The 27,195-nt window shown below is 42.2% G+C and overlaps 1 protein-coding gene across 3 annotated transcripts in view; it reads right to left on the bottom strand.

Annotated features, from left to right (window-relative positions):
- Positions 1–27,195, bottom strand: part of FSIP1 (fibrous sheath interacting protein 1) — a 182,780-nt gene that overhangs the window by 92,757 nt on the left and 62,828 nt on the right. Inside the window, exon 11 of one of the 3 annotated variants that reach the window (XM_074955725.1) lies at positions 23,817–24,080. The exons of the other annotated variants lie outside the window; for them this stretch is intronic. Within the exon in view, the coding sequence (XP_074811826.1) occupies positions 23,832–24,080 (249 nt within the window). The 3' untranslated portion in view covers positions 23,817–23,831. Of the gene's footprint in view, positions 1–23,816; positions 24,081–27,195 lie in introns of those variants that run through there. 3 annotated transcript variants of the gene reach the window in all.

Raw genomic sequence — 27,195 nt, 5'->3', positions numbered from 1 at the left:
CCATACCTGCAGCACTATGCGGTCCCACCAGTCTGTGCTTGTTTGCCAGGCCCGGAATCGGCGTTCCACTGTATCAACCAGCCTCACTGCCACCATGATGTCCCAATTGCCACAGCCCATGCTTTCAGGAATGTCTGTGTCCATGACCTCATCACAATCGTCCTCGTGCTGGCGTCTCTTAGCCCGGTCCTGCACATACTCCAAGATAATGGGTGAGGTGTTTACAATGCTCACAACAACAGCGGTGAGCTGAGCGGGCTCCATGCTTGCCATGGTATGGGTGTCTACACGGGTAACCCAGGAAAAAAGGCGCAAAACGATGGTCTGCTGTTGCTTTCACGGAGAGAGGGATGACTGATGACATGTACCCAAAACCACCCTCAACAATGTTTTTGCTCCATCAGGCATTGGGAGCTTAACCCAGAATTCCAATGGGCAACGGAGACTGCAGGAACTGTGGGATAGCTACCCACAGTGCACCGCTCCGTAAGTCGATGCTAGCCACAGTATTGAGGACATACTCCGCCAACTTTATGCGCTTAGTGGGGACATATACAATCGATTGTGTAAAATCGATTTCTAAAAATCGACTTCTATAAAATTGACCTAATTTCATAGTGTAGACATATCCTAAGAGTTATCTCACCACTTCCCTATTTTAAAAGGCTGTATATTGTTGGCATTGTCCTAGTGCATGCTGCTGGCTGCAGCAGTTGCTGTTGCTCCTTTTTCTGTAGTGACATCTCCCAAGCAAGTTATTCTCCACGAGTGAAAATCCTACCCATATGGTATCTGCAAAACAGGGAGAATTACTTGCCTTTTAACTCTATTTCTCTAAAGATATCACTCCAGTTGTGTTCTCACCCACCTGATGACCTCCCCTCAGATGACAGAGAGGAACCTGCTATTGAAGAGATGATTTTCTCTTAGATCTTTATTTCTGTAGCATTTTGAGACATTAATTTTTCATTCGTTTTATTTTTGTTGGGATTTTCTTTGCAGAATCTTCACTTTCTGCTCAAATAGCAACTGCCTGGAAGGTTTCAAGTACGGCAATTAAGTTTCCTGTTTGGCGTAGGAATCACACACTAACCCACTGCTACAGCCCTAAAGACCACAAACATTCAAACTTGAAGAGTTCCACCTATCTAGCTGTAGGAAGCAACTGATCCAGTGGAGAGAGTCCTTCCAAAATGACATCTTCAGATGGGAAGGGTAGGAATTCCCTTTTGCAAGCAAAATTGGTATTTCTAGTGTAATCTCCTTTTGCAAAAGCCTCCTAAAAGTAGAGCAGCGCAACTCCCTTTGAAACAGCATTAGAGATTCTGAAATGGTTTTATGGGTTCACAATTTAATTACAGAGAAAATATTCCAGTCAAGCATAAATAATTATTCAATGTGGTTTGATGGCAACTGTATGCATAGGAGGAGTGACAGCAGCCAACAAAGCTAAAGCAGGGGAGTAAAAAAAACCAAGCTATATTATCAGCTTTGCTACTGACTTAATAAACGGCATTGGGCAAGTCACTTAATTTTTGGTACTTCAGTTGCTCCAGCCATAATATACCTACCGCTGTAAAGTGCTTTGAGATCATAGGATAAAAACACACAATATAAGTATAAAATATTATGCCTACTGACATGATGCACATCACTTTTCTTTTGCACACTTATTTTCAGTAACATTTTTACGGTTTTAGAAATCAACTTGGGGATAATACAGGTCATCCTTAAATTGCCATTCTTTACTATCATGTATATTTATAATTTGCATGGGAATGTCTACTTTATCATAATCATCTAAGCTAAAAAGGCATTTATAGTCTTCTAGGTTCCTCACTTTATTTAAATTTACCAAATTTGCTGAAAAGATCAGAATCAAACTGTTTAAAGAAATGCACAACAAAAAGAAATACATCCATCATCCATTTCAGTGCCCTAGACTTTCTATTGTAGTTTAATCCCATCATCTCTCAGAGTAAAGCCTGTTACTATATAAAAGGAAAGTGCAAAGCTCCCAATTTAAGGACTAGTTACAACTCATTAAAGTGAGGACACATATAATTTGAAGCATTAGAATTTATGCTGAAATATAATGAGTGGCTATGAATCAACCCTGCATGGATTAAACTAATTCCTGGAATGCTATTATAGAGAGTACCTTGTGCAGAAAGAATGATCCTTCTGTTTGCACAGCAACTAAACAGCTTCAATTTACTTTTAATCAATTTGAATAGAGATAAAGCCCCAGCATTTCAAAATGTGGCCTTCTAAACATAATCAGCCTGAATTATGCCTGTTTCACACTGCAGTACTTGCAACCTGGTTACAGGAAGAAGGGATAAGGCTGCACTCAGTTTATTTCACTGCTTAATTTATATGGTAATTACAGCACCATAGCCAGAATGGAGAGCATCTGCCAAAACTGAAGGCCCCACAATAATAAAACTGACATATGCTGTGATATTGTTGAAGTGCTGACTAAGAAACTTCTTTTATCTCCTCTTGAAGCCATAAAATGGTATGCCTGTTATTACTAGCAGGGAATTTTAACAACTTTGCATTGACAGCAATTATGTAACACATGCACAAAACAATAGAGTTTCACATCACTTAATAAATCCTTGAGCTCTCTTAGTGCCAGCTCTCTTGCTGGCTGGATTTTATGGTCTGGTAACTCCATCTGACCTCCAAAATATTGGAGTATACAAACCACAATAGCAGTAGAAAGTTATTAGAAACAACTGGCTTTTGTCCCCATTAGATCGATTTAATAAACGGGGCATGATGCATAATCATGGGTTAATTAAAAGATTTGCTCATTCACTTTATTCTCTGTAACTAAATGTTGTTATGAACCTCTGGCAAGAAATACATGAGTTTACTCACTTAAAAAAACATCTTTTATCAAACATCTATCACGTGGGGGAAAATGTCAGTTCCTGACCCACATCATATTAAACAAAAGTCAAGTTGTTTTGGATTGAAACTTTATCAGCATAAAACAATTTTTGTTGAACTTCTCTAAATCTGCATAATTACCACCAATTATCCACTTGGCATCATCAGTCCAGAACTCTCAATACTAAATTCTAATGCATTTGTATTAGTACTTGGCATATAAAACTCCTAACTCCAGTGCCAAGAATCTGGAACTAAATATACTGGAAATATTATTATTATAAAGGGTAAAGAGAACAAAGAGAAGGTTAAGGGATGACTAGATTGCAGTCTATAAGTATCTACATGGGGAACAAATATCTAGCGGAGAAAGCTATAACACAATCTAATGTCAGAAAGTTGAAGCTAGACAAATTAAGACTGGAAATAAAGTGTAAATTTATAACAGTGAGAGTGACTAACAATTGGAACAATCAAGAGTGATGGTGGATTCCTCATCACTGAATTTTTAAATCAAGAATGGATGTTCTTCGAAAGATATGCTCTAGGAATTATTTTGGGGACGTTCTATGGCCTGTGCTATACAGGAGGTCAGATTAGATGATCACAATGGTCCCTTCTGGCCTTGGAATCTATAACTCTATGAAAGAAATACCTGTCAAAGAGGGATGATTGGCTGACTGGAAAAGAGGAGTACAGAGAAAGGTAAATAAGTTATAAATGTAGCGTAGCCTTTATACAAATACAGCTGTAGGCAAAGGTAAACTAGCAATGGGCAAATCCTTCCTCCCTTCCTTACACCAATCTGCCTGAATACCAACTACCTAGGGCAATTGTAAATTATGATTAATGTAAAAGTTTATTCCTTTATTTGAATCCTAAACTCTCTGCCTCAATATCTTGTAGTAGTGAGGTCCACAAGATAATTATGCATTGCATAGAAAGTTTTTCCTTTTTCAATTTGCTGCCGTTAAATGTCATCGGTGTCCTCTTAGTCTTGTATCATTAGACATAGTAAAACAGGGAGGGAGGGAAGGGAAAAAATAGATAGATAATCATCTATATATATTTAAAGGGAGAATATATCAAGGGCAGAAAGGAATTGTTTAAGGATTTAATTACATTCCATGACTCCTACTTTATGTAAAGAAAAATGCATCCTGGGCAATAGAAACCCTTCCCAACAGAGTGATTTATCTGATTTTGAAATAATATTCCAAGGGAAATTGCAGAAGTCCCACATCCTCAGTATATGCACAAACCAAAGCATTTAAAAATAAAATGTAGGAAATAATCTTGCACTGACAGGGGGAGTAACCAGGTGACCTAACAGCTCTGTTCCTTATATACCTCCTATCAGTCCACGTTTTTTAGCAAGTTACCTGCAGGACATTAGGCATATACCATTATCTATTTAAGCTGTGAGCCACAAGGCCAGACAACTTTGTATGACAGCTGAGTGAATATCTCAAAAAATATTTCCAGGAATATTCACTCAAAATAAAAATTCAATGTTGCTTTGTCTATGTTTGCACCCCTTTTGGGTCTGCTTTCCAAGAATAGTCCAGCCGTTGAGTTTACTGGCAAAAACATTCACAAGAAACAATGAATTTTAAGTGAATATGAGAGACTATCTGCAGAAAGCAAATTTTGAACTTAAGCATGAGTATTTACATTGGAAATCTGCTTCTAAAGGTTAATCTCATTCACACAGGGATAAGAGAAAAGTAAACTGCAAAACGCCTCTGGGCTGATCTGTAGAAGTACAGGCAGGAAAAGGTGATGAGGCTAAAAGATCAAGACAGCTGGATCCAAACAAACAGTCAAGGCCAACTGACTTGTACAGCAGAAAAGGAAGTGGCCCAGAGTAGACTAGTGGAGATAGCCTTGAGCTTAGAAAAGAGATGGGCTCTGAATTGAAGCAGAGAGTTCCTGGACTAGTAAAATTGTATGGATTTTTTTTAAAATATGAACTGCCATTTGCATGCTGGTGGGGGAATAGCATTAGAAGAAAAGCTGTTTACACCACTGAGGGAAAGCCATTTACTTGAACTGGTTTTGCACCCAGAAAGGAGGGTGTTGGTGAGGAATATACCATTGACTTGTGTGAAGCCCAAAATGTTCAGCTAATTCTATAAACAGCAGTTCAAACAAAGCTTTCCTCTCCTGAGTGCATATAACCAGCTGGGAGGGCAGAATAATGTCTGAGTTTAAAGGGTTGGAGAGGGGGACAATCTTTTCTATTACAAGGCCCATATATATAGTCTATTCAACTGACCAGTATCAACCTGACATTATCCACAAATAGGGACATCTCTTTCAGTACCATCTGTATCAGTGATACCAAATAAGCCAAATAGTTACTGAAGAACATCTTTATTAGAGTACAAAACAGTAACTAAAAACCTGTTGTGTCATTAGACTCTTTAGATTCATGAGGGAAAGCTTCCAGAGCTTTTCTAAAATCAGTTTTAATCCTATTTATAGAGTCAAAAGCAAAATGTCTCTGAGAAAGAAACAAGAGCATTCCATCTGGAAATAGAAGAGTGGGCATGAGGGAGATCAGGAGAAGGAATGGGATGGGATCACGGGGACAAGTGGAGAGGTTACAGAAGGAGAGCAAATGAGACACTTCTGTATCTATGACAGGGAAGAAGGAAGAGTGCTGGAGGGGAATTAGTAGAATCAGAATTGCTCAAGGGTGTTTTATAGACTCTATACCAATAAAATTTAGCGGAGTGTTCTTTAGCACAAATAGTAGCAACCTCTACTTTGGGAGCAGAGTGTCCAAGTTATCTCCCTGCTGATATGCAGTCCCAGGTAGCCATGGTGTAACAGCATAGTGATAAACGTGAAGCCATAGGTAGCCATGGCTTTTTGACACTGTTTTCAAAAATGAGAAAAAAATATATTTTCAAAAAGTAAAAAAAAAAAAAAAAAGGGAGAAAATGCTAGGGAAAAGATGTAAAAAGTAGGAAAAGTTGGAAAGTAAGAAAAAAGCTGAAAAAACAAGTGGGAGTCTGGGACTCATGAGTTTTAATTCCACTCTGCTACCAATCTCACTGTGCAATTTTTGATGAGTCACTTAACCTCTGTGCCTCCGATCTGTATACTATTATATACATGCTTCACAGGAGTGTGCTGAAGCTTAAGATGCCAAACCTTTACTTACTAGTGTGTGGAGAGACTGCTGTGCCCACACAGAGCCCCAATTAATTCAACAGCATTCTGTGTGGGCACAGAAGTCCAGCCACTTGCTATTATATGCAGTATCAAGGCCTTATTAACAGTTGTGAAGTCCTTTGAGATCCTGGGATGCCAAGTAAAATGTAAGCTTGCAATGTTACTTGACTGCTATAAATGTATTCAGTTCAACTGGTCTCAAGTGTTCCAGGAAAATATTTGTATGTGTTAAATTACTAAGGGTTCACATAAATAAGCATCTCTTACTTCCACAATTATTTGTTTTGAAAGTAATTATCACATTTTCAAATGGAGGAATTCATACGAAGAGAATTCTAGCTAAGTGCTCATCTGCATCTTGTCGTCTTCACTACTGCGAAAAACTATCAATATTAAGATAATTTTTTGTTTCAAGCATCTGAGCAAAATAATTGCACAGCAGTTAATTTGTTTTTCCATTGCATATTGTTTGTGGCACTGCTTTCTTATATCATTTTTTGCTTATACAGTAAGTGTTGTGTGCAGAACATCTGGTTTCCATACTAATAATTACTTCCAGGAGGAAAGTGGTACCACTTTTCATTCTGAAATAGTTCTGTATAACCACATGAATAGAACACATATTGCAAATTTACGTAAGCAAAATATGATTAAATGTTATTTATCAAAGCTTCAGTACCTGCTAGCTATGAGTGCTTTGCTGAAGTGAGGTCAACACAGTGACAAAATAAGTTGTCTTCATTAAGATATGTGGTATGCTTTTTCCTTTCAGTTTATGCAGTGAAGCATTTAACAGGAAATCATTATGATAAATAAATATTGACTTTTAAGCATAAACACGTTTTATGAGGAAACCAGATGTTAGAGGATAGTGTAAAAAGAAAAGGAGTACTTGTGGCACCTGTGATACAGCATGGCCAGAGGGCAGCAGGAGAGTGTTAGAAGGGAGCTTTATTCCCTGTAGAGGGAAGAAAGTTTGCTATAGATTAATTAAAGCACCTGAAGCCAGTCACCTGATAAAACCCCCCTGCTTCAATCAGACAACGGAAGGAGTTGAAGCAGAGTGGATTGGTGTTGGAGCAGAGAGCAGTTTGGAGGGAAGCAGAGGAGAGTTTGGAGAAGTGCTGCAGTGGGCAAAGACGACCAAGACCCTAGGTAAAGGGATGCCTGGTTTGTGCAGAGGGAGGGCAGGAAGCCCCACAAGCGAAGGGCAGGAGAGGGAAGTAGTCCGGGGAAGGAACTGCTAGTTCAAGCAGTTTACTGCTATCCCTAAGGCCCCTGGGCTGGGACCCGGCATAGAGGGCAGGCCCGGGTCCCTCCCTCTCCACTCCCCTCATCTAGGACACTAGTGGGGCAGTTAATACCCTGGTTCAGGGGCAAGAAACAGTGCCCTGAACCCTCCCCAAGAAGAGAAAGCACGAGACCCATCAAAGTAGTGCCAGCAATTTGCCACACACCTTAGAGACTAACAAATTTATTTGAGCATAAGCTTTCCTGAGCTACAGCTCACTTCATCGGATGCATGCAGTGGAAAATACAGTGGGGAGATTTTATATACACAGAGAACATGAAACAATGGGTGTTACCATACACACTGTAACGAGAGTGATCAGGTAAGGTGAGCTATTACCAGCAGGAGAAAAAAAAAACCTTTTGTAGTGATAATCAAGGTGGGCCATTTCCAGCAGTTGACAAGAACGTGTGAGGAACAGTGGGGGGGGGCAAATAAACATGGGGAAATAGTTTTACTTTGTGTAATGACACATCCACTCCCAGTCTTTATTCAAGCCCAATTTAATGGTGTCCAGTTTGCAATACATAATTTTTGTCTAAATATTTGTTACTTATGTGTAGGCTTTGGGAGGATTCGATTTTTTTATTGATAAATGTTGATAAACGTCAATTTCACTAAAAGAAAAGGAGTACTTGTGGCACCTTAGAGACTAACCAATTTATTTGAGCATGAGCTTTCGTGAGCTACAGCTCACTTCATCGGATGCATACTGTGGAAACTGCAGAAGACATTATATACAGAGAGACCATGAAACAATACCTCCTCCCACCCCACTCTCCTGCTGGTAATAGCTTATCTAAAGTGATCATCAAGTTGGGCCATTTCCAGCAAAAATCCAGGTTCTCTCACCCTCCGCCCCTCCCCCCCCCCCAAACAAACTCGCTCTCCTGCTGGTAATAGCCCATCCAAAGTGACCACTCTCTTCACAATGTGTATGATAATCAAGGTGGGCCATTTCCTGCACAAATCCAGGTTCTCTCACCCCCCACCCCCAAAAAACACACACACACACACACACACACACACACTCACTCTCCTGCTGGCAATAGCTCATCCAAACTGACCACTCTCCCCACAATGTGCATGACAATCAACATGGGCCATTTCCAGCATAAATCCAAGTTTAACCAGAACGTCTTGGGGGGGGGGGTAGGAAAAAACAAGGGGAAATAGGCGATTAAGTGAGCTGTAGCTCACGAAAGCTCATGCTCAAATAAATTGGTTAGTCTCTAAGGTGCCACAAGTACTCCTTTTCTTTTTGCGAATACAGACTAACATGGCTGTTACTCTGAAACCTGTCAATTTCACTGTATATACACGAACCACTGAAAAACTATTTCCATCAGTAATAATCCAAATTTACAGATAGACAAAAAAAGAAAAATGCTGCTAGAGAACTTAAGAGTTTGATTTAAGGCTATTTACTTAAACCCCACAACCCCAAAGTCTAGCCCTCACCTCAGAGCAAGTTGCAGTCTGTCTCAGCCACACTCCTCTGTGGCCAGGTGCAGTGTAAGGGGGGGAAGGGTGGGTCCCAGGCCCAACCGCTATTCTGGGTCCCAACCCAGGGACCCTCTAGCAGCAGCCTCTCTCTGCCCTCCTTCGTTCCCTTCTTGTCTGCTTATCTTCCCTTAGTCACTTCCCCTTTGGCCCAGAGTACCTTCTTGACCCTTTTTAGCAGGGGCCGCAGCCTGGCAGGTGACTGGGCCGGAGCTCTCCTCTGCTTCCGGCAGCCTGCCCAGCACTGCTCTGTCCAAGGTGCTACCTCCTCACCTCAGGAGCCAGTCTTCCTCCCTTGCTAGTCAGGGAGAGACTGCCCTCTCCTTTGCTAGGCAGCCTTTATATAGGGCCCAGCCTGGCTCCGATTGGCTGCTGGTCTGAGCAGCCTCTCTGGCCTGTTCCAGCCCTTTTTCTCATGGAGTGGGGCAGCTGGTTTATTGACTGTGGCTAGCACTGAGAGTCCAAACTGTGTCTGCAGCTGATTGTTGCTTGAAAACGTAGTGCTTAGTAAAAGTGTGGCCAGAGGCCCAGGTGGCAGCTTTGCAAATGTCCGTGATGGGTATTCATTAAGAAATGCTGTGGATGCTGATTATGCTCTAGTGGACTGTGTGCAAACTCCTGGTGGAGCAGGGAGGTTGTTCTGCTGGTAACACAAAAGGATACAGCCAGAAATCCATTTAGATAGTCTCTGTTTAGAGATGGTCTGACCCTTTGATTGTTCTTTTGTGGAGAGAAAGAGTTGAAACGATTTTCTAAATGGTTTTGTTCTTTCTAGGTAAAAGGCTAGCGCTCTTTGGATGTTGAGTGTGTGAAGTGAAGACTCCCTGTTGTTGGCGTGTGGTTTCGGGAATAACAGGTAAGTATATCGGTTGATTTAGATGAAAGGGCAAGGCTATGTTGGGTATGAATTTGGGGTGCAGTCATACAGAATGTCTTTACATAATGTGGTAGGTGGGTATGCCATTAAGGCACCTAGCTCTCCTACCCTTCTCGCCAATGTGATGGCAATCAGGAAGGCAACTTACATTGATAGCTGTGGCAACAAATAAATCGTTAAGGGTTCAAATGGTTTTGCCATGAGGCTACAGAGGATGAGGTTAAGATCCCACATGAGTGTAGGGTCTTTTGGCATTGGGTAGGTATTAATCATGCCTTTTAGAAAATGCTTAGTCGTTGGATGAGCAAAGATAGTGGCTCCATCCATGTTATAATGGAATGAGGTGATTGCACTGAGGTGTACTCTAATGGAGCTGTTGGATAGCCCTGATATTTAAAACCCAGTATATATTAGAGGACCCTGGGTAGTGGGGCGGAGCATGGAGAAATATGGTTAGTCTCGCACCACGTGCGAAATTGTGTCTGCTTCTGTGTATATGTTTTCCATGTGCTTAGTCTGCGGCTGTTCAAGAGTATGTTTTTAACTTCGTCAGAATAGTCTTTGTCAATACCCGTCAGCCATGGAGAAACCAGGCCTTGAGATGGACAAAAACTAGGTTGGGGGTGATTGATGTATCCTAAGTCCTGTGTCAGGAGGTGAGGTATTAAAGGGAGGGTTCGAGGTGGTTTCACTGCCATCTGTCACAGACATGGGAACCATATTTGTCTGGCCCATGTGAATGACCCTGGACTTGTCTTGCCTGATCTTGTGTATATCTGACTCAGAAGTGGAATCGGAGGGACCACATACAATAGCAGCGTCTCCCATTTCATCAGGAGGGCATCGCCCAGGGAGTGGTGTTGCAGTCCCGCTTGGGAGCGGTATTAAGGGCACTTTGCATTGTGAGCTGTGGCAAATAGGTCTATATCAGGGAACCCCTATAGGTTGAAGATGGTGGTGAGGGTTACATAGTCCATCTCCCACTCGTGGGTTTGTGAGAATTCTGTACTCAGTTGGTCTGCCGTGGTGTTCTGGTGATCCAGCAGGTAGGATGCCGAGACGTCTACATTGTGGGAGATGCACCAATTCCGTATTGCCTCCATGCACAGAGGGTTTGATCAGGCTCCCCCTTGGAAGTTTATTTATAACATGCATGCTGTGTTGTCCATAAGGACTTTGATAGTAGTGCTGTGGATTAGAGGAAGGAAATGCTCGCCTGCGTTTCTGACTGCTCTTAGTTCTAGTATTTTTACATGTAAGTTGGCTTCTGCTGCTGACCAATGACCCTGGATCATGTTGTTGCCCAGATGAGCGCCCCATCCCATGAGGGAGGCATCCATGATGATCATTATTGTAGGAGCTCTCTTGGAACGGGACTCCTGAGCAGACATTTTGTGGGTGTCCACCACTCGAGGGAATCCTTTACCTTGCAGGGCCTGGGGAGCTGCCTGTTGAGGGAGTGTTTGTGTGGTATGAAGCAAGTGTGAAGCCAGGCTTGTAGGCATCTCATATGTAGTCTGGCATATTTGACAACGAAAGTTGTAGCGGCCACGTGCCCCAAAAGTTGTAGGCACGTCCTGGCGGATGTTTGTGGGCTGAGCGTGACCGTAGTAATCAGAGTGGTTAAGTTGAGGAAGCATTGTTGAGGTAACCTCACTGTTGCTGTGAGGCAGTCAAGATAGGCTCCTATAAAATCCAATTGTTGGACAGGGACCAAAATGGACTTCTAAAGATTTATTTGGAGTCTGGGGTTCATAAAGAAGGCCATTGTGGTTTGTGTGGCCTCTAGTGCTGCCAGCTGAGTTGGTGGTCATAATAGGCAGTCGTCTAGGTATGGAAAAATTATGACCCCTCGTCCGCAAAGGTGAGCTGCAGTGACAGAGACGACCTTGGAGAAGACCCTTGGGGCAGTTAACAGTCCGAAGGGTAGCACTTTGTATTTGTAATGTTGATGTCCTAGGGTGAAGCACAAGGATCTTCTGTGCTCTGAGTGAATGGTGACATGAAAGTAAGCATCTCCTTTATCCAGTGTCAGAATCATCATTGTTAGGGTCACCATTTTGAATCACTATGTTTTCACAAACTTGTTGAATTTGCGTAGATCCAGAATGGGTCTCCATCCGCCGTTCTTTTTCTGAGTGAGGAAATAATGGGAATAAAATCCTCTTCCCCGGTGTTGAGGTGGCACTGGTTCCATGGCCCTTAATTGCAGGAGGTGGTTTATTTCCTGTTGTAATAGGGGCTCATGAGAGGGGTCCCTGAAGAGAGATGGGGAAATGGGTGGGTAGGTAGGATAGAAATAAATGGGATGGAGTAACCCTGCTGAATAATTTCCAGGCCCATCTGTAGTGATCTTGTTCCAGACTGGGTAATATGGTGACAGGCGGCCCCCGAATGTTGTTAAGGTGGGGTTAAGTTCCGGAGTTAGAGAGTAGAGAGGTCTCAGGCCCTCGACCAGACCTTCAACACGATTGCCTGGAGGTGACAGGCTGGGGCGTGGCAGGCTGATCTTGATTCTGTCTTCGTCCCATCTGCCTCTGTTTGCAGCATTGCATATAGTGTCTTTCAGGCTGGGAGTAGGGTGCAGCCCGGAATTTTTGGCTGTAAAACCTGCCTTGCTTCCTCTTGATTCCAGGGACATAGATGTCCAGAGTCTTTAAGGTGACCCGGGAGTCCTTTAAAGGATGTAAGGATGCATCTGTGGATTACGCGAACAGTTTCAGACCCTCAAAGGGTAGGTCTTCCACAGTAGCCTGCACCTCCATCAGGAACCCAGAGAGATGTAACCAGAATGCCCGACGCATGATGATGGAGATTGCGATAGAGCGTGCTGCTATGTCCACGGAATTGAGGGAGGCTTGGAGGGTCATCTTTGCAATGAGAGAGTCTTCGGAGATGTTGGACTTACCTGCTTCTCTCTTGTCCTCTGGGAGATGTTCAATAAAAGATGACACTGTAGAAAACAGGTTGTGAGTGTATTTTGCAAGCAATGCAGAGTAATTTGCGATGCGGAATTGCAAGGTGGCGGAAGAATAGGCTTTGCGCCCAAAGAGGTCTAGCCTCTTCCAGTCCTTGTCATAAGGGGTGGATCTGTACTGTTGCCTCTCTGATTTACTGCCTCCACGACCAGTGAATTAGGAGTAGGGTGGGTAAAGAGAAATTCAGCCCCTTTTGCCGGCACATAATATTTTTTTATCCTACCTTTTACATGAAGGAGGGGCCGTGGCTGGAGTGTGCCAGATGATTTTGGCAGGGTCCATTTTGACAGCATTAATCAGCAGTGCTATTTTTGCTGATGGGGACGCCTGGAGAATGTCAGTGAGCTTACGTTGTGTTTCAGGGAGCTCAGACAAGGAGATGTTGACTGAGTCCATCACCCTCTTGAAAAGGTCCTGAAAGGACTTGAAGTTATCCCCCGATGAGGGAGGTGGTGGCATGATTGTTTCATCTGGAGATGAAGATGAGATGCGTAGGTGGCAAGGTGTCTCCTTCAGGTGCATCCTGCTGCTCTTCAGTCTCCTCATCCTGGGCCTCTGAAGGTACTGGACCTGTTAGTGAGGGGGAGTGGGGTGTTCTGGAGACCGGTGGGTTAGGCAGTTTAATGTTCTGGGCCCTATAAATGGCCCATGGGTTCCAATATGACCAGTTGGGTGGGAGGGCCATAGGAGTTGGCAGCCAGGATTGGGGCTACCAAGCTCGCGTGTCTACCAGTGGCTGGTGATGTGAGGGTCCAGCTTTAGGACAGGAGTGGCGAGGGATGTACAGTCCTGGGTCATCAATCATCATCATCAGAGAGCGATGGCACTGAAGCCCCCAGAGTGATGATCTGGCTTGGTTCAGGCCTCACTGGGGTACCATCGGTACTGAATAGGGGGATGTCTGGTGTAGAAGAAACTGTCAGGTCCGCCTGTCTAGTGAAAAGTTGCAATACCAGGAAGCTCATTACCAGGGATGGCAGCGCAGTCTGAGAGGAGAGGGTCAGAATTGTCGGTGCCGAGGTCTTGCTGAACTGTATATGTGCAGCAGGTGACGCCACTACAGCGGTCGATGCTGTGACAGTTTTCGGCACGGTCAGTGCCAAGCTAGGGAACTTGGCTTTAGATTGCGCACCTTAGTGAGAGCCTGCCCATACTGGGTCCTTGGCTCCTCAGGAAATCTCAGTACTGGACATTCCCAGTTCCTCTTGGTCCGAGGCTCTCGGTGCAGTCGGTACCAGGGCAGATTTTTCACAAGAAGATTGTCACAGCGAGATTCGTCTAAAAAGAAACAATGACTGAGGCCGGTGTTTGTCGCCTTTTTAGGGACAGGGTCCTTAGAAGCGGTCTTGGTAGTGGAGCCCTTTTCTGACGCTGCTGCTGGTGACCGTTGGCCAGGAGGCATCTTGGACTCTGGGTCGGAGGCTGGCCTGAGGGATTTCTCCATCATGAGTAATTTAAGTTGGAGGTCCCTGGCCTTTAATGTCCTGGCAGTCAGTTTTTTTTTTTACAATGAGGACACTTTTGAGGAATATGGGTCTCTCCCAGAAAGTGGACGCACTGAGCGTGGGTGTCCGAAACAGGTATCGATAGCCTGCAAGTAAGGCAGCGTTTAAATCCAGGGGAACCAGGCATGCCTGAGGAAGGTCCAGCTCTGGAGAGAAATGGGCAGCCTGTGTCTAAGCAGTCATTGCTGGTGGAGGGCCGCTGGGGCAGGAGGGGAAAAACTACCCTAAAATATTTTTTTAAATATGGAAAAAAATAAAAGTAACCAAAGTTAACTAGATTAGAGGGGATAAAAGAAAAAAGAAATAAACTTTCTGTGGAGCTGAAGGGGTGCTGCTGTCACTCTGACTCAAGCCAAGGGCAGTAGAGAAGGAACTGGGGGTTGGTTGGCTGTGCATGCTTGGTAGCCACTCAGAGCAAATCTTTGGCCAAGACACCTGAAGTGGAGCACCCACAGGGACACTCCTTGAAGAAGAAATATAATTGCCTTCCTAACGTTTTGGGGATTGGGAGAGTAATGCAGGGGAGGGTTGTTGCTGTTTTATTTGTTTGGACTTAGTACTGCACTCCTATTGACTTCAGCTCAAGTTTGGCCTATATAGAGACTGCTGGATCGGGCCCACCAAGTTAAATTAATCCCAGTTCACAGGGCTTGGACAAGATCATATGCAATACTTTAGCCTCACGTAAGGTCTTAACATAGGGTTTAAATGGTACGTGAGGCTTTGTCCAGCTCCTTGAAACTAAAATGAATTTTACCCTGCCACTTTCTCACAGACATGTGTATTATACATCATTACTAGCTACTATACCATCAAGGGTATAAAGAGACACTTCAGGCCAGTATTTTCTGAAGACATCAATGTGTGCTCACATTTTCTTTCATATATCCATTTAATTCTCTCTCTGCCCTCCCTATTCTAAAATGCTGATTTCCTCATGAGGCTCTGAAAATTATTTTGATATTATGTATATAATATATTTTCCCACCTTAAGATTTAAGTTTTTATACAGGATAGGATACAAAAGGTAAACACACAATACTAGAATCACTGTTAAGAATTTACATTTTATGCCCAGCTGTTGAACCACCTGCCCGGTCAGAATGTTAATTAACAAATGCTTTCCACAGCTGTGCAGACAACCCTGATGACACTGATTCTCAAAATTAAACAAAACTGTGTTTGGCTTGTGCTCAAGAAAAATGGGTATGGCAGATATAACTAATGGAAAGGATATGAGTAGTGTACTGGTACTAAGTTCTGTGAAGCTGAAATAAAGAGAAACTGAACTATTTAAAAAGAACAAGGGGTACTTGTGGTACCTTAAAGACTAACAAATTTATTTGGGCATAAGCTTTTGTGGGCTAAAACCCACTTAATCAGATGCATGGAGTGGAAAATACAGTAGGCACATTTTTATATATAAAATACATATATAATTTACATATATAAAAATATATATGTCAAAGGTGATGGATTTTCACCATCTTTTCATGTTTGTGTGTACACACACACACACACACACACGAAAAGATGGTGAAAATCCATCACCTTCAACACTGCAGAAATCCTATATCTTCTTAGTAGGGTTCTCACTTATTACAAGCAGCTAACCAATGGAAGCCATATTTCAAAATGTAAAAAAAGAACCCAAAACCCCACTAGATTTGTTATCCTTTGTATACAACATTCTTTTTATCAGTGCTCAGCAACAGGTCTTCAGAAGCTGAACATTTTTGAAGCAGTAACGACAATGCAGTTGACTAAACAAAGCTAAACTCAATGGTTTCCAGGAAACTGAAAGATGAAAGAATGTGGAAAGAAACTGCCATAGCTTCAAATGAAGAACAAGTGAACTAAGGTCAAATAGAAAATCAAAAAGAAATTCAACAAGGGCCTAGAAACCATGGTCAGATAAATTTCAGTTGGATTGAGATTTCAGAATGCATTTTTAACACAGCATACAATACATTCCTTGGTATATTATTTCACTAAGGACATTTTTTAAGAAGTTGCGAGGGGAAGTCACATTGCAAAGCCTGTAATGATTCTCACTTACTTAGAGCATAACAGTATAACTGATTTACTTTTATTTACTAAAATGACTCAACATTAAGGGGCACATGTTGCTTCCCTTTGTGGATTCAGCAGTTACCAGATCCAGCAGAACCAGGGAGATTCTAGTGCATGTGTATGCAAGGGCAAAGTTGGTGGAGGCTGTTGGGATTTTAGGAGATAACAGTGATGGAGCACCTAGTACTGGATGTCATGGACCCCAGCTCCACTGGGTTTCCCTGTGCTCTCTCACATAGGCACAGGTCAAGGGAGGTGAATGAGTCCACCAGCCACTGCTCCTTGCTGAAGAGGATCATAGCTCTTACTGAAAACTGTGCCACCTGGAAGAAAAATTAACTTTCCCTGCCCTCATAGATACTCAGCACCCAACCACACTTGGGATGACCAGAATCAGGATTTGGGGATAACTATGCTTCATGTGTGTTTCTGAAAGTGGTTCTTCAGTGCTTTTCCATGAAATGTCTTTGCAAAACTTTTTTTTCTAAATTGCTGAAGGTCCATAGAGAATTAAATTCTCAATAAAACTAAATTATTTTTAAAGTTGCCTAATTAATTTTTAAAATGGCTTAGAACAGTTTCATCGCACAACAGGTGTGTTTCAGAATGAGCAGTACCCGAAACAACAGATCTCAGACCTGAGAAAAGGAGTTAAACATACTGTTACAACAGCAATTTGTAGTGTTTGGTGCAATAGATTCTCTATACAAAAGGAAATCATCATACAATTAGTTTTATATGCCATGTTCTTGTAACCATGTTGGTCCAAGGATATTAGAAAGATAGGGTGGGTGAGGTAATGTATTTTATTGGACCAACTTCAGTTGGTGAGAGAGAAGCTTTAGAGCTTACACAGAGCTCTTCTGTGTAAGATCGAAAGCTTGAGTCCCTCAGCAACAGAAGTTGGTCGAATAAAAGATATTACTTCACCCACTTTCTCTCTCTAATTATGTTTATGACTGTGGCAAGCCATTTTTTAAACACACAGTACAGGACTGTGCACATTCTTACTACCTGAATCATCAATTACTTCTAGTACAGACATATATCAGGAATTTTATTTACTTGGGAATTTAATTGGTTATAACGCAAACAGATGTAATATCTTAATCATCAAATCAGTAATAAAATCATACATTTAAAAATGTCTTTCATACAGAAAGATAAAGCTCTTTACAACTATGCATATAAGCATCACATCCCCTACTGTTGAAATGCAGCCTCCTCTAAGGTGGAACATAGAAGTTCTTTTTAGAACACAGCCATATTACAGAACAATTTAGGGTAAAGTGAAGGAGAATACCCTATCCAAGTACAACAGGAATTTTAAACAGAGTATAATTATCCAAACTAGAATTTGAGTAGACATCAGGGCCGACAACCCTAACTTGTGAAAAGTTCCATGAGCTCTGCCATGATACAAGTAGTCATGATCAATGAGTACATTTTCACTTTGAACTGGGAATCACACCCCCATCTTGATTAGACATACTCACGTTAGCTCCCATCACCCTAGTGCACTAAAAGTAAAATATAGCCATAGCAGCATGAACTGTAGGATGAGCTACCCCCACTGAGTACATGCCTAGGGTCTTGGACGGATACACACTTAGGAAGGCTAGCCTGACCCACCAGCTTGTGCTGTTGCTCAATAATGCTAGCTTGATGACAGCTGGTATGACTATGTCTACTCGATCTGGTAATCACATCCCCAGCTCCAAGTGTAGATGTACCCTCAATTTTATATAATCAAAAGCACTTTCAGCAGCACAATCGTCCCTTACCAATACCTAGGCACTGCTTACTGAATTAGAGAGAAGGGTGCCACCTATTGAATAATGAACATTTTCTGAAAAAACTGAGCTTTCAGTGCAAAGTCTGACATCAAATACTGCCAGGGCCAAGCACTCAGTTTTGCGATGAAACTACTTGATGAAAAGTTAAAGAGCTGCTTCCCTAACTAAAGAGTAGTTAGTTAGGGTAGTGATCAATGGCTCCATGTCTAGTTGGCAGCCGGTGTCAAGTGGAGTGCCCCAGGGGTCGGTCCTGGGGCCGGTTTTGTTCAATATCTTCATAAATGATCTGGAGGATGGTGTGGATTGCACTCTCAGCAAATTTGTGGATGATACTAAACTGGGAGGAGTGGTAGATACGCTGGAGGGCAGAGATAGGATACAGAGGAACCTAGACAAATTGGAGGATTGGGCCAAAAGAAACCTGATGAGGTTCAATAAGGATAAGTGCAGGGTCCTGCACTTAGGACGGAAGAACCCAATGCACAGCTACAGACTAGGGACCGAATGGCTAGGCAGCAGTTCTGCAGAAAAGGACCTAGGGGTTACAGTGGACGAGAAGCTGGATATGAGTCAACAGTGTGCCCTTGTTGCCAAGAAGGCCAATGGCATTTTGGGATGTATAAGTAGGGGCATAGCGAGCAGATCGAGGGACGTGATCGTTCCCCTCTATTCGACATTGGTGAGGCCTCATCTGGAGTACTGTGTCCAGTTTTGGGCCCCACACTACAAGAAGGATGTGGATAAATTGGAGAGAGTCCAGCGAAGGGCAACAAAAATGATTAGGGGTCTGGAACACATGACTTATGAGGAGAGGCTGAGGGAACTGGGATTGTTTAGTCTGCGGAAGAGAAGAATGAGGGGGGATTTGATAGCTGCTTTCAACTACCTGAGAGGTGGTTCCAGAGAGGATGGTTCTAGACTATTCTCAGTGGTAGAAGAGGACAGGACAAGGAGTAATGGTCTCAAGTTGCAGTGGGGGAGGTTTAGGTTGGATATTAGGAAAAACTTTTTCACCAGGAGGGTGGTGAAACACTGGAATGCGTTACCTAGGGAGGTGGTAGAATCTCCTTCCTTGGAAGTTTTTAAGGTCAGGCTTGACAAAGCATTGGCTGGGATGATTTGATTGGGGATTGGTCCTGCTTTGAGCAGGGGGTTGGACTAGATGACCTCCTGAGGTCCCTTCCAACCCTGATATTCTATGATTCTATGAGTGCTGCTATGCAAAATGACAGGTTTCAGAGTAGCAGCCGTGTTAGTCTGTATTCGTAAAAAGAAAAAAAGAGTACAGTCTCTAAGGTGCCACAAGTACTCTTTTTCTTGCTACGCAAAGTATGTCCACAATTTTCAAACTTGGGTGCATAGGCAGCTAAGTAAACATGGTCTTATTTTTAGAGACACTGATTGAAAAGTCAGGTCACTTATATTTAGCTTTCTATATACAGACTGGATACCTGAACGTAGCCATCCAAGTTTGAAAATTTTGGCCTAAGACGTCTAGTTACAGCAGATGACATGTCATGATGATCTAGGAAAGCAATCATATTTATTAATACAGGGGTCTAAAATTAGGAGATGATTGATAATCCAAAAACTAGTGATTTACATATAACCTTAATCTTCTTGGTAGTGGATTGCCCCAATAATAAAGACAGACTGGAAGTGGCCAGTTTTTGCATGTCATTATGAAGTATTCTATTTGAGAAAGTGACACAACAAATTTGGCCAGTGCTGTGATGTTATTCCAAGAAGCTTTGCTTCTTAGGTGTTGTTTCCTAGAATGTCATTCATAACGACAAGATAAGTGGAGTACCTTTTGAAGGTTGATGTTCTTTCAATGAAGACGTATACTATTTTATTTCTATTATTTCGACTACTGGAAGGGAAACCGCAACATAATTTACATTTGGATGCTTCCATATTTTATGCAGACAACCCAGAGAATTTATAAAATATGCCACATCCATATAATTTTGAAACTGTATGTCAATTTCATTGTTATGCTACCAGCAACAGGTGATGTTAAAATTCAGTATTTCCTTCAGAAGTAGTTTTATGAACAAAATGTTCTGAAGTAGTTCTCACACTATGCAGTGAAGCTAACCCAGCCATGGCACACACATTACTACAGGCTGTTTCTATGTTGATAAATACTGTAAATAAAGAATCGGCTCTCGTCATATAAGGTTCTATACACATACAATCCAGACAAGGAAACATGTTTGGCATGTTACAGGGGTTTGCGTGCCATAGCAGATACCAAGAAAATACTGTGTTGTGCTGATCAAGCCTTGAAACTGAGCTATTAACATTCATAACATTCTAATGACTCAGTAGCCCATTACATTCCAAAGTGCAGTAATGTCCTGTTGTGGACCACCACACAGAGCTGCAGACACACTGCCTGGGATTATATTTACCTCATTACCAAGGGTCAGTGACGAGTGAGAGAGTAATGCACGGATCAGTGGCTGGAATGGATGTCATAGCATGGATTTATTTTATCAGTTCCCCAGCAGACCTAATTCAATTAAATTGAAGATTCACAAGATTGGCTTAAACTATTCGATTAACAATTACTTACATGCTAACCACAACGTACTAAGGTGGAAGTCAACCACAGCTTAGAAATTGAATAAGATGAGGAGCTAAATATGTTGTCTTGCTGAGGTGGCACATACTTGGATGGAGTCTGAATCTCTCATTGTCTCTTTGGGTCTGATCCTGTACTATTGATGTAGGTAAACCTCACTGAAATCAGTGGGAATAAAAGAGTCAATTAGGCAAGCTTACTTTGCAACACCTATTTAAGGAATGCGAGATTAGGTCTTTACAGTGTGAGTTAGATGGAACGGTATATATCTCAAACTGGATTAATGTTGAAAGCAAGAGTGCTAAAAAGTCAGCCAAAGTTGGCAAGCAAGTAAGCAACAGCTGTTAATACAGCCTGTTGGAAGTTGTAATGTTTTTCTTTTTCCTTCTCCCTTTCTTTGTTTCCTGCTGTTTAATAAGGAATTTTCCCTATTACGTAAATAAGCTCCCTTTATTTTTGCTTCTGAAAAAACTTCAAATTCAGTTATTTTTCTTTATCCTCCCCTCTTTTCGTGAAGGACCGTTGTACCCTCGGGTTAGGGCAGTGGTTCTCAAACTTTTGTACTGGTGATCCCTTTCACACAACAAGCCTCAGAGTGCGACCCCCCCCCCTTATAAATTAAAAACACGTTTTTATATATTTAACACCATTATAAATGCTGGAGGCAAAGTGAGGTTTGGGGTGGAGGCTGACAGCTTGCAACCCCCCATGTAATAGCCCTGTGACCCCCTGGGGGGTCCAGACCCCCAGTTTGAGAACCCCTGGCTTAGGGTAGGTCTAAAGTGCAATTAAAAACCTGAGGCTGGAATGTGCCAGCTGACTCAGACATTCGGACTTGGGCTGTAGACCAGGCTCTAGGACCCTGCATGTTGGGAGGATCCCAGAGCTCGGGCTGTAGCCCAAGTCTGAGCATCTACACCACAATTAAACAGCACCTTAGCCTGAGCCCCACGAGCCCAAGTCAGCTGGGACCGGCCAGCCCCGGATGTCTGATTGCAGTGTAGATATACCCTTAGGCTGTTTGATCCTCCTGGGTCCACACTGTCACTCTCATGGCCCATTTGTGGCACTACTACAGAAGACCACAGCCATCTCTATACCCTCAATCAGTGACTGTGATATGCCCATTGTTCTCTGCCTCCACTGAGAACAGAGCTCCCTTTCCTCCAAGAGCTTCACACAGTAATTTCCCAAATATTAGACTTTGTTCAGCTTAAATTAAACAAAATAAGTATGTTTTGTCTTTTTTACCAAATAGAAGAAAACAAGAATAGAAAATAAAAGTTCTTACACATTTAACATGGAATTTACTATAAAATTCCCTAAACTGACACTAAAAAAAATTAAATTACTGAATATTTGTATAGTTCACCTTATTCCTCAGGTAGAGAATGAATTCATTCCTATAGTAACTATATGACAAACATGCAGTATCTCTAGGAGTCTGACAGATCTCCCTAGAAAGAACGGTCTCCCATCTCCCAAGTTAAAAGAGTTATGGGGGGAAAGATCATTTGATCCCAAAATTTAACCTAAAAAGTCACAAAATACACATTAACTTTCAGATTTTTTTTTATTCAGCCCTTTGTTTGAATACACAAATGTATAATTTATTTTCCTTTTACCCAGCATACTTCTTTTAAAAAACAACAACTTTTTTTATCCAGCTGTTTAAAATGAACAAAAGGGAGTATATAATTGTCAAATCACCAAAATAAATCATTAACTTTCTCCAAGTTTGTTTGGCTAAAAAGTACATTCTACACTTTTCTTGTACCAGTTCTCTTTTCACGTTAATTAAGAATCACACTAGCTCTGGGAAATATATTAATGTGCTGAATGGTAAATCTTTTTAAAAATTCTGACTCTTGCCTGCCTACCCACTCCCCACTTCTGCAAACCTTGGGGTAGCTACCTACACAGAGGGAGGCCACCCGACATCATATGATACTTAAACTACCAAAGATGATCTATCTAAGGCAGCGTCCACACTGTTGAGTGCCCTTTATTGTAGATGCAGCCCACACGCAACAGGAGGAAGAGTTTTTCTGTTGGTACAGGAACATCACTGCCCCAAAGGACATTATCTACGTTGATAGAAGCCCTCTTCCATCGGCACAGCTGTTTTGTGAAAAAACACAGGGGTTTTTAGTCAGCATGGCTATGTCAGCCAGGGGTGTGTATTTTTTACACTCCTGGCCGATGCAGGTATGCCGATGTAACTTTTAAGTGCAGACCAAGCCTAAGGTATTTATGTGGCCCACATTACTACAGTAACTGAGCATGTCACAATCTTTAAGGTATTTATCTTCAAAGCACCTTTGTGAAATTGGTTAGTGCTATTATTCTCACTTTACAAATGGGGAACTGAGACATGGAGAAACTAAAGATAGGATTTTCAAAATGTCTAAGTAATTTAGGAGCAGAGCCCCTTTGAAAGTCAGTGGGACTTGTGCTCCTAAATCAATGAGGCACATTTGAAACATCCATCCAAAGTCACTTGCCCAAGGTCACAACAGGAAATCTATGGCAGATGAGGGAATTGAATCCAGGTTTATGAGTCCCAGACTAGGACCCATATCATCTGACGAGCTTTCCTCTTTGGAACAAAGACATTGTGAGACAAAGAAGCAAAAATTGAGTAAAAATAATCCAGTTGTGGGACTTATTTTCAAAACAAGGGGCGAAAATTTCCTCTCACTTACACCTGTAGCATCTGTGATCAGTCAGTGAGGTTGTTCCAGTTTAACTTACAGGAGGATTTAGTCCATATTAGAAGTCAAAACTTCTGCCAATTTAAACACCCTTTGCACCAAGTTCTGGCTTCTTGTTACTGCCTTGAAAGCCCTGACTAATTCTGGCCCTCTCCAACATCACATGCAGCAGCGGATTTACCATGAAACAAACCATGCACTGGCACAGGGCCCCCCCACAACAAGGGGGCCCCCAAAATGGAGGACAAATATCTGGCAACCTGCCCCTGAATCCCGGCTGGCGGTGCAGCAGGGCTCAGGCAGGCAGGCTGCCCGCACCCAGCACCCAAACTACCTACCAGAGCCCACCCCCTCACTCCCTCCTGCACCTCAACCCACTGCCCCAATCAAGGTACCTCCCTTTATTTTAATCCCCTTAATTTATAATAGAGGAGGAGAATGAAGAAAAAAAGAATGAAAAATGGGTGGGGAAGAGAGAACGTTCTTTTTCTTTGTTGGGTCCTGAAGGGGGGGCCCCCAAAAATGAAGCTGTGCACAGGGCCCACTAATTGTAAATCCACCACTGATCACATGCCATGCCTTCTGTTCTTCCAGAGATGCTGGCCTCATCCAACCATTTGGCAGCTTCTCACACAAACATTTCTGTTTCAGAGTAACAGCCGTGTTAGTCTGTATTCGCCAAAAAAAAAAAAAAAGGAGTATTTGTGGCACCTTAGAGACTAACCAATTTATTTGAGCATAAGCTTTCGTGAGCTACAGCTCACTTCATTGGATGCATACTGTGGAAAGTATAGAAGATCTTTTTATACACACAAAGCATGAAAAAATGGGTGTTTACCACTATAAAAGGTTCTCTCCCCCCCCACCCCACTCTCCTGCTGGTAACAGCTTATCTAAAGCGATCACTCTCCTTACAATGTGTACGATAATCAAGGTGGGCCATTTCCAGCACAAATCCAGGGTTTAAACACGAACGTCTGAGGGGGGCGGGTAGGAAAAAACAAGGGGAAATAGGTTACCTTGCATAATGACTTAGCCACTCCCAGTCTCTATTCAAGCCTAAGTTAATTGTATCCAATTTGCAAATTAATTCCAATTCAACAGTCTCTCGCTGGAGTCTGGTTCTGAAGTTTTTTTGTTGTAATATCGCAACTTTCAGGTCTGTAATCGCGTGACCAGAGAGATTGAAGTGTTCTCCAACTGGTTTATGAATGTTATAATTCTTGACATCTGATTTGTGTCCATTTATTCTTTTACGTAGAGACTGTCCAGTTTGACCAATGTACATGACAGAGGGGCATTGCTGGCACATGATGGCATATATCACATTGGTGGATGTGCAGGTGAACGAGCCTCTGATAGTGTGGCTGATGTTATTAGGCCCTGCGATGGTGTCTCCTGAATAGATATGTGGGCACAGTTGGCAACGGGCTTTGTTGCAAGGATAGGTTCCTGGGTTAGTGGTTCTGTTGTGTGGTATGTGGTTGCTGGTGAGTATTTGCTTCAGGTTGGGGGGCTGTCTGTAGGCAAGGACTGGCCTGTCTCCCAAGATTTGAGAGAGTGTTGGGTCATCCTTCAGGATAGGTTGTAGATCCTTAATAATGCGTTGGAGGGGTTTCTGTGCCTCCTTCTACATTGAACCCTACAGCATAGAACATTTTTGAAAGACCTACTCTTTCCATAATCCAGCTCTCCTGAAGTCCACCTCTGCCTTATTGCCTTTGGGAAATTTTCTAACAATGACAACCCAGAGAAATAATTTGGAATAGTTTACCTGTCCTACTTAAGTTAACAAAAATTTTATTTATTTATTAACTGAACTTACAGTATACCCCTTTTTTCCTGCCTTCTGCGTGTTTGTCTTTAGAATTTGAGCTCCTTAAAACAGGAAAGCACCAAGTGCACTGTGAATACTATCATAAATAACAACACCACCAACAACTCCCCCTCCTCCTCTTTAGAAAGTAGTGATCCAGGTTAAGAATCTTGCTATCATTTTCAACAATGCCCTTTCTGTACAAACCAGTGGTTCAAAATTGTTTGTTTCCCCCAAGTGCACAGACCATTATTTAGCCTGTGATGATTTGACAACAGCATGCCATCCAGAGGGGCACACCAAGCACTTCCATCAGGGGGAGAATGCTTAGCAGAGAATAACCACGGTAAGAACATTTTGTTGCTTTGTAAATTTGGGGCATAACAAATGACACCATCTAGCCAAATTCTTAATCAAATAGAAAAGTCTGCTCAGCAGTTCCAGGAGTTCCACCTTAATCCATCTGGTTATATACCAATAGCAAAAATAACTTACTAAATTAATTATATTTATCTGCTAAGCTGTTTCTTCCAGAATCTACTGTTTCCACATCCTCTTGCCCTGAAAAATACACAGAAACAGTCTATGTCTCTAATCTTTAAAGTGGGCACTAATAGAAATCTGGTCAATTAAAAAAAAGATGAATTACAAGTATTTTAAGGTACCATGCTGAAACTGGCTGTGCTAATTTTTTAGTTTTATAAACCCATTTTCTTCATTTTTAAATGATTTTTGCTTGCTTTTTGCAATATGAAAGACTGACAAAACTAAAAGGGAAAACTGGCCATACAGGGAAAACCGTGAAACTGACTATATTCAAAAGGTTGTTAAATGCACAAAGTTGGAAACTAATAAATTACTTTTCACCAGTCTCTTCCAAGTTACCGTTATTTATGAGATTACTCACAATAGTAAGTAGAAGAATTCTGGATTGATGTAAACAAAAATTACTTTTATTGAGGTTTCTTTTTTAGCATTCCATCAGTGGTTATCACTCATCATCATCTGTCAACTGCAGAAATGAGCCCTCTCTCCCTCCAAGCTCCATCCTCTGTATTGTTAATCTCCATACAAGAGACAGATACAATCAGTGTCTTCATTTTACTTTTAAATCATAGGTTCTAGACTACACTCAGACCATTGTTCTTGGGACAGAGATTTCCAGGATGACAGGCTTATACATGAGACTTCTTCCACCAATTTTTTCCCACTCAACTTGAGAAATGCTTGTTGAATCAACTATGCTGAAAGACCTCCCAGCTAGAAAGACAAGGTGGGTGAAGTAATATCTTTTATTTCACCAACTTCACTTGGTGAAAGACAAGCTTTCAAGCTACACAGAGCTCTTCAGGTCAGTCAGAAACCATCTACAATTTATTTTATAGAAATCAGTTTTCCTGCATCAAGTTGCCCATGCCAGTTTTCCCCCTGCTCAGTTTCTTGTCCACTCTAGTGCAATGGTGAATTACAGTTTAGCCCTCAAGCAACAGCCTAGGAAAACACCTCCCCTTTCAGCATAAAACAAGAGTCCAAACAAAAACACATGTCCAAAACTTCAAAGAAACAAGTCCTTCAGCCCTAGGCTTAAACAATAGCCCCACCAGTGTCTGTCCTGGTCTCCCCCTGTTGATGCCATAACTAAAAGGGCACCTTCTCCAGAAATTCTGGCAGGGCCGTAAGTAAGAACCAGTAACAACGAGTCTCCAGCCCACACCAGAATCATATTGCCCCCGGCCTTTTTATTTCATCCCTCCCCAGAACTTCCATGTATTACCTCTTTACATGCCTTTTTCACAGCTCTTCATGGGCTGATAGCTTCCCTGCTTCTCCTGGCAAAGAGTCCCACACCATGTCTAACCTTTCTCTCCAGAGTGCTTCTCCAGCAAGCAAGTTCTGATGTCCACAATTCAAGAAAGATGTTGATAATTGCACAGGGCTGAGAGTAGAGCCACAAGAAAGACTGGAAAA

This window comes from Natator depressus, chromosome 6, assembly GCF_965152275.1.
Source record: "Natator depressus isolate rNatDep1 chromosome 6, rNatDep2.hap1, whole genome shotgun sequence".
Classification (NCBI taxonomy): domain Eukaryota; kingdom Metazoa; phylum Chordata; order Testudines; family Cheloniidae; genus Natator; species Natator depressus.
Note: the sequence above shows the minus strand (reverse complement) of the source record. Positions and strands in the feature narration are given on the sequence as shown.